Source organism: Salpingoeca rosetta (genome assembly GCF_000188695.1).
Source record: "Salpingoeca rosetta unplaced genomic scaffold supercont1.16, whole genome shotgun sequence".
Lineage (NCBI taxonomy): Eukaryota > Choanoflagellata > Craspedida > Salpingoecidae > Salpingoeca > Salpingoeca rosetta.
In genome coordinates, this window is record NW_004754918.1 from 338,916 (window position 1) to 347,182 (window position 8,267).

The following is an 8,267-nucleotide window of genomic DNA, read 5'->3' on the forward strand; positions in this document are numbered from 1 at the left end:
ACACACACACACGCATGCACCTGACGCGCTCAATGGCGTCCCCAAAGTTCTGCTTGAGGTCGTCTCCGCGGAGCTCCGGGTAGTCGCCCGTCGCAGTCACAACCTAAGCACCGCGCCATGGACGATTGCCGGGGGGGGGGAGGGATGGAAGGGAGGAGGTGAAAAGGTGGTGGATGTGCCAGTGATGTGCCGTAGACCGCAGCGTGAATCAAACTCGCATCAACGCAAACACACACATACACACACGCACACAGACACACAGAGTGCGCACCTCGATGCCCATCTTCTCGAGCGCTTGTCGTTCATCAACGTTCTGTGCGGCAGAGTACGCTTGCCGCAGGATAATGTGCACCTGCAATGACGATGACAACAACGATAACAGTAACGACAACGGGAAGCACAATATCAACACGTCATTTTTCAAACAAGGCAGGTGTTACAGTCCAATGCGCAAGAATCTGCGCAGTACACGTGAACACGCACGATGCCGGTCCATATCATCTTGCCATGAACGCACCGACTGTCCTCGACTCTCATCAACAAGCTCTTGCATATGCTTCAGCAGCTCCGATTGCTCCCGGTATGCTGTCATCAGCGTCAACACAGCCACACCCACATACACACATGCACGTGAGAACACTTGACATTAACGAAGCAACCAACACGCAGGTCAGGGCACACAGCGGGAAGCACAACTATCGTTTCCCACACACGCACAGACACACACACACGTACACAGACACACAGACACACACACACTACAAACACACACACACACCACACACACATACACACGCACACAGACACACAGACACACACACAGACAGACACACAGACAGACACACAGACACATACACACAGACACACACACACACGACAAACACACCTTCACACCAAACACATCCTTCCTGACCTGAAGGTACGCCGATGCAGAGGCGAGCAGGCGGCGTTTGGGCGACTTTCTTGTGTTTCACGGCCTGTGGTGGTTCCGTCACTGCACCGGCATCGGCTTGCACCAGGCTAGCCCCATCGCCAGTCCGATTCTGATGATGTTGTTGAGCCCCCGTACCTCCTCCAGGTACATGCACGAGCGGCGCCAGCGGCTGTGGTTCAATGGAGACAAGCTCGCTCACGTGGGATCGCCTCAAATCAAAGGGTACTATCTGTTGTTGTCCACCAGCAGCAGCCGGGACTTGTAGATTGCCACCACTACTCCTGCTGCCGTCACCCACAGCACCTTGCGCACTCGGCACCACGCTGAGCGGGTTCAGCGCATGCTGCTGCCTGCCAATCAGGTAGCCGGCCAAGAACACCAGGCTCAGGAATGCAACACTCAGCACTGCCTGAAACACAGACACGCCCAGCCCTCCGACCCTGGCCATGCTTGCCGGTGCTTGTGCTTATGGTTGTGAATATGGCCGTGATTTGATGTGAGGGAACAAACAAGCACCCAGCGCCGCTGCTGGTTAACGTTGGTGCGTTGCTGCGGTTGGTGGGTCTGGCAGTTGTCAGCGTTGTCAGCCGTGTCCTATAAGTAACACATAGGACATGAAGCTAGTCCATTCAACACACTGCACTGCCCGCTCGCTCGCTCGTGTTGCTTCTACTGCACCACACACGCAGCACACCGCGCAGCACACCACAACATGGGGGACTGGGGTTATGAGTACGATTCGGAGGATAGCGAGGAGTATGGATCGTTTCTGGCGGAGCCCGTTCCCGTGGCATACGCATCGGACGACTTTGACGGCCCGCCCAGCGACATTCCCGTCTTCCAATATCCCAATTCGCAAAACACTCAGGAAGAGGAGGACAAATTCAACGGTGCACACGACTCCGGTCCGTACCATGACCACTTGTTGCCTCGCAAGATGTTTGTGCGCCAAAGCCACAAGCAGCTGTGGAAGGGGTTTGGCATTCCAGTCCCAAGCAAGCTGAACATTCTTCAGTCAGTGCGTTGCCTGGAATATGGTGTCATCTCCGACGTATGTAAACCCCAGCATGCGTCACACTCAAGTCCAAACAGTTCACATCGACACCGTGCGTGTTCGCCGCCCCGCTGCCTTGGCAAAGTGTCTTACGTGCTCATCTCATCTCATTTCCCGTTGCTTTCATGATCTCACATGGACGTCGCGCATCCCTTGTACTGCGTCAATGTGAACTGGCAGTGGAAGAGCGAGCGTGGTTTTGGTTTCATCAAAAGCGGCCGGGTGAGCACTCGCACAAGGCGCCAACACCTGTTCGTCCGCTATGCTTCCATCAGCATCACCAGCACTACCATCACCACCATCATACACATACGTCATCGTTGACATTCCTTACTCGCCTTGCGTGTTTGTTTGCAGTTTCCTGGCCAATCCCTGTTCTTTCACGTCTCGAGCTTCAACTTCCATGTTGGGCGTGATGACAGAAGTCTGCTTCACATGCCCGTCGAGTTCGAAATTGTGGATCGTGGGCGCAGAGGCATCGGCGCCGTCAACATTGACATTGTCCACAGATCAGAACTTGCGGCACACGACAAATCTTACATGCCGTTCAGATGCAGCGGTCGCCGTGGCCACACCTTCAAGGGACTCTGCGTCCAATTTGTGCACGGTCCTTTCTGCCAGTAAGCTTTGCCGTGTATGCGCAGGATCCTGTGTATGTGTGTGTGTTTATGTGCGTGCGCGCGCGTGTATGTGTGTGTGTGTTTATGTGCGTGCGCGCGCGTGTATGTGTGTGTGTTTATGTGCGCGCGCGCGTGTGCGTGTGTGTGTATTTATGTGTGTGCGCGCGTGTGTGTGCGCGTGTGTATGTGTGTGCGTGTGTGTGTATGTGTGTGTGTTAGTTGTGCTTGTTGCCTTGTTGCCTTGTTGCCTTGTTGCCTTGTTGCCTTGTTGCCTTCTTTACTTCTTTGCAACCCAAGGCCGCCCTGACCAGCATCGTGCAACTCCTGCGCCCCTCCATACACTGTTGGAAAGGATTGCGCCCACCCTCCCACGGCTCAAACATGGCACTCCTGTGATAGTCACAGAAATAGCCGTGTGTCTGACCAATTACGACGACATTATCATCACCGAGGTGCTTCACCGCCCTGCGTTTGCAAAACATGCCAATGCCATCTTTCCCTCTGGACGCTTGAGTTATGATTTGCTGCTGTGCTTTCAGTTTGCGCAATACTACCATTCCTTCACCATCACCATCGTCATCATCACCACCACCACTACCACCACCATCGTTATCGTCATCGTCGTCACCACCATCATCGTCATCATTTTTGCCATCAGATGTACCATGATCCGCGGCCATGGAAGGAGGCGCCAGAATGGCACCTCTCCGTGCACGACTGCTTTGACGACTGCGACGACTATGGTCATGTCATTGAAGACCCTGTGGTTGATGACGAGGATGACTACTATGATGATGATGATGATGGTGATGATTATGACGGTGAAGATGAAACTGCGAGTTGCAATGACCTTGATGGCGATGGCGGCGATGGCTATGATGATGACGATTATGATGATGATGATGATGATGAGCAACAGCCACAGCAGCAACAGCAGCAACAGAAACAGCAACGTCAGCAGCCACAGCAGCCACAACGTCAGCAGCAGCAACAGCAGCCACAACGTCAGCAGCAGCCACAGCAGCCACAAGAGCAACAGCAGCAACAGCAGCAGCAAGCAATGTCGCCCAAGCCTGTTCGATTCACAGTGCAATCTGAGCAGGCAAGTGGCGTTACCAACCCTCTCTTGTGTCATAACTGCCGCCTTAACGTTGATGTTTGACGTGCTCGCGTCGCGCACACCAACTTAATGAAGCGCCACACCTGATGTCCACACACACACACACACACACACACACACACACACACACACATACACACATGTACGTGCTTTAACATGGCTTGCTCTTTGCTGCTGCGCAGGTGCACGGCATCGTCGTTGCAATCCGCCCGCACCTTGCGCTTGTGTTCATCCCTGATGGGCGCGGTGTGTCTGTGCCGCTGCACAAGATCAAGCACCCGATCGCTGTTGGCGACGCACTCTCCTTCGCCCTCACCAGCACCACAGACGCCGACCCGGTACGCGGCTGCTGCGCACATGCGTTTTCCTCAGCCTGCAGGGGAGAGGGGAGTTGGGATGCTGCTGACCATTGAGAGGGAGGAGCAATTCGTGGCGATGGAAGCTGCCGGTGTTGTTGTTGTTTAAGTTGTTGTTGTTGTTTAAGTTGTTGTTGTTGTTGTTTAAGTTGTTGTTGTTGTTGTTTAAGTTGTTGTTGTTGTTGTTTAAGTTGTTGTTGTTGTTGTTTAAGTTGTTGTTGTTGTTTAAGTTGTTGTTGTTGTTGTTGTTGTTGTTGTTGTTGTTGTTGTTGTTTAAGTTGTTGTTGTTGTTGTTGTTGAAGTTGAAGTTGTTGTTGTTGTTTAAGTTGTTGCTGTTGTTGTTGTTGTTGTTGTTGTTGAAGTTGTTGTTGTTGTTTAAGTTGTTGTTGTTTAAGTTGTTGTTGTTGTTGTTGTTGTTGTTGTTGTTGCATCTTCGCTTCCATCTGGAGCGTGTATTGATATCGGCGTGCGCCCCGACCCCATCGCTAACACCATTCGCCCCCTGCCATTCCTCGTCCGCTGTGGCCACGATTCCATGTTTGCTCGCCATCCTCCCACCCCACCCGCTCAACTGCACCACAGCATGCGCTGTTTGTTGTGCCGGCCCCGCAATTCGAGATGGCAGCAGCGCATGCTGGCGAGTGCGTTGGACGTGTCATGTCGGAACCAAAGGTCAGCGCCCCTCACCAAATCGCCCTCGCATGCCCGCCACGCCTCACCACCATCTGATGATCACCACCTCGTGTCTGCTGCTGCCTTCGCGCAACCACACACACGCATGCACACCCACGCACACACACCTTCACGCTTTCACACCCTCATATGCTTTCAAATGCTTCGCACGGCTTACTCACACAGGGCTACGAGCCTGGGCGTATTGTTGTGGAGCGAGTCATCCCAGATGCCAGCAGCAGCCAGACGACACACCACCCCACATCGGTCAGCACGCAGCACGCGGCACGCTTTGCTTATCGTGTCTGGTTGGGTGGGCACAAGCTCTGGGGGTTGAATGCGACGAAGCATTGCCGCTTTGCCTGTACTCGGCTTGCTTTTTTTCTTGCTCGACTCTGTCAATTCGTCTCCTTTCGCCACACCAACTCATGAACCACCACCATCACCACCACCACCACCACTACCACCATCACCCGCTGTCAGGGCCCGGCTGTTGGCGATCAGGTGGACTACTTCGACCACATTCTCGACAACACGACGCTTCGTGTCGGCGACACGGTACTGGTGCTGCGGCAGTGGTTGCATATGATTCGACTCCACTTGCATTGGTCATTGTCCCATCCACGGTTATTCACTGGCTCCCTGCGTCCCTCCCACCCTCATGCAGTCACACACACACACACACACATACACACACACACACACAAATACACACACAAATACACACAAATACACACACACATACACACACATACACACACACACAAATACACACACAAATGCACACACAAATGCACACAAATACACACACTCACACAAACACACTCCTCCCACCTCGCTCATTCATACATTCTCACACACTCACATCCACTGATTCACACTCCCCTCACCACGTCACGACTGCATCATCCATTCTCTCCCCTCCCACCCCACCAGGTTCGCGTCAATGTGAGCAGCTACGCTGTGCGACCTGACCGTTGCTTCTGCACAACTGCGACGATCTTGACGCGAAGCGCCCGCTCATACGTACGCTGCGCCATGTGTGCCGTGCTTTGCTAGCGTCACTGAACTAGCTCCTGCTTTCGTTGCCCCGTGCGCCGACAACACAAGGCACAGCAAGTACATGCAAACACTCACACGCACACACTCACACTCACACGCACGCACGCACAACGCCCTCTACCGCCGCCTCCTCCTCCTCCTTGACATACATTTGCACTGTCGCTGTAGGGGTGGGTGAAGCGGCTGATGCCTGGCTCCGGGTTTGGATTCATCACCTCATTCCCCAAACTGGACGACATCTTCATGCCCTTCTCGTACGTCACCGTTGACATGACTGCATGTGTATGTGTGCGTGTGTGTACCTGTGCACATGCTTGTGTGTATGCGCATGTGATGTGAATGCGTTACGTTTTATATGAGTGTGCGATCTTGCTCACGCAACTCCACCCCCACCTCGACGCCCTCTCCTGGATCCTCTTTGTCAAACAGAAACGTCGTTGGCCACTGCGAGCTGGACGTGAACATGTGGGTGGAGTTTGAGATCACGCCGTCACCGCGTGGGCCGGTTGCTGCGCGTGTGTGCCAGGCCGACCCCGCTGTCATCAATGCCATGCTCGTCAAGGATCCAGATGCACTCGAGGGCGTCGTCGACTCTGCGCCGACACGCGCGCAGATGGGCAGGTTGGTGTACGTGTGTGCATGTGTGATCATGTGTGTGTGTGCATGTGCGCGCATTATGTACGTGTACGTGTGTGCATGTGTGATCATGTGTGCAAGTGTGTTTGTGTGTGTTCATGTGCGTGTGTGTTTGTTTGCTATGCATCGTGGCGTTGGGTGCAGTCATGTAACGTCCTTTTGTTTCTTCCTCTGTCGCCTGTAGTCGGTGCGTTCGTGACACATCAGCCATACAGCTGTGTTTCCCCTGCTTATCATTCTCATTCTCACATGAGTACTGCACCCGCGTACGTCTGACATGACCACGTGCACCTCATTTCCGATGTGTCACGGACAACAGGATCCTGTATCGGCCGCCTCGTCCGGACAATCGCCCCGCTGTTCCACGCGTGGAGATGATTGACACAACGCCGGCGTTTGGCGAAGTAGATCAGAGCGGTGCGCGCATTGCTTGTGTTGGCGTGTTGTGCTGCCGCGCTGTGCCGTGCTTTATTTGGGTGTTTGTGCTGTCGCACGTGTGCTTGCATGTATTAACAGGCTGCAGTTTCGGCGCGCTGTGCGTGTTGTGCTTGTCCCATCAAATATTGACGCCCCTCGACCTCCTTGCTCTTCCTGCATCGATCACCATCCGCAGACCTGAGGGTTGCGCTGTGTGCGCTGAACAGCCTGGCGCATCCACAGCAGCCGCCGAAGAAAGGCGACCATGTCCGCTTCAGACTCGTCCAGGGATCCGCCTACGCCGTCGACGTCACAAAGGTCTGCTGCTGCTGCTGCTGCTGCTGTTGTTTAAGTTGTTGTTGTCCTTGTCATCGTCGTCGTCACCATACCGAGCTCACTGCAACCTGCTGCTGTGTCGGTGTCAGATTTGTGGACCAAAGTTGACGACAAGCACGATTCAGGGCACAATCACGAAACGGTTTGCACGCTACGCCAGCGTCCACTTCAAATCCGTACGTCTCCAGTGTGTCTGCAGCGCGCATCGTGTAGTGTGTGTGTGTGTGTGTGTGAAGTTGTCGTTGTTGGGTGTAGTACTTTGCACAACATGCAAGCAACTGCTCACCCGTTGACACATACACACACACGCACGCACGCACGCACGCACACACACATCCACACACACACACACACACACACACACACACACACACACACACACACACACACACACACGACACACACACACACACACACACACACACACACACACACACACACACACACACACACACACACACACGCACGCACACACACACACACACACACACACACGCACACACACACACACACCAGCCGCTGCATGATGTTGTGCTGGAGAGGATGTTCATGGCGCAGCAGTACCGGGGCGACTACGACAGGGTTGCTGTTGGCGACGGCGTGCGGGTGGAGGTCGACATCGTACGGGAGGACACAAGCGCAACCACCGACGACGACGACGACGACGATGATGGTGGTGACGACGCTGAAGGGAAGAGGGTTGGTGCGGAGGGAAGGGAAGCAGATGTGCAGGGTGGCGATGCTGATGGTAGCGATCATGAAGGGGCGGGTGTGTGCGTGCGTGTGGTTGCGGTGATGCCACGGGCTCGTGTCGGCCATTGATTGGCGATTCGTAAGCACACTGGTGATGATGATGGTGGTGGTGGTGGTGGTGGTGGTGGTGGTGATGATGAACTGGTGCGCTGATGCAGAATGCACGAATGACACTGTGGTGTGCTGGTGTGTTGTTTTAAGTTATTGTGTGATATTTGGTTGATTTGATCTGGTGGTGGCACTGCCAAGCAATCGAAAACAGACTTAAACCCCTAGCTGCGGTCACATGCGATGTGGCATGCGCTCG

General features: G+C 54.1%; 2 protein-coding genes across 2 annotated transcripts in view; one reads left to right on the forward strand and one right to left on the reverse strand.

The window, feature by feature from the left end:
• PTSG_07052 (uncharacterized protein) overlaps window positions 1-1,382 on the reverse strand; it is a gene marked incomplete at both ends in the record, with an annotated part of 3,099 nt that extends 1,717 nt beyond the window's left edge. The window contains 4 exons of the mRNA XM_004992407.1: window positions 21-103; window positions 272-352; window positions 518-585; window positions 914-1,382. Coding sequence (XP_004992464.1) covers window positions 21-103; window positions 272-352; window positions 518-585; window positions 914-1,382 — 701 coding nt within the window. The remainder of the gene's footprint in view (window positions 1-20; window positions 104-271; window positions 353-517; window positions 586-913) is intronic.
• A 188-nt stretch (window positions 1,383-1,570) lies between these two features.
• On the forward strand, window positions 1,571-8,088 carry PTSG_07053 (uncharacterized protein). The gene is made up of 16 exons (XM_004992408.1): window positions 1,571-1,985; window positions 2,169-2,210; window positions 2,346-2,608; window positions 2,961-3,060; window positions 3,267-3,710; window positions 3,911-4,066; window positions 4,667-4,756; window positions 4,943-5,023; window positions 5,240-5,314; window positions 5,693-5,782; window positions 5,987-6,072; window positions 6,248-6,439; window positions 6,774-6,871; window positions 7,068-7,189; window positions 7,297-7,383; window positions 7,724-8,088. Exons 1-16 carry the CDS (start codon window positions 1,647-1,649, stop codon window positions 8,027-8,029), a joined length of 2,571 nt encoding a protein of 856 aa, XP_004992465.1. The 5' UTR covers window positions 1,571-1,646; the 3' UTR covers window positions 8,030-8,088.
• Window positions 8,089-8,267: the final 179 nt, after the last annotated feature.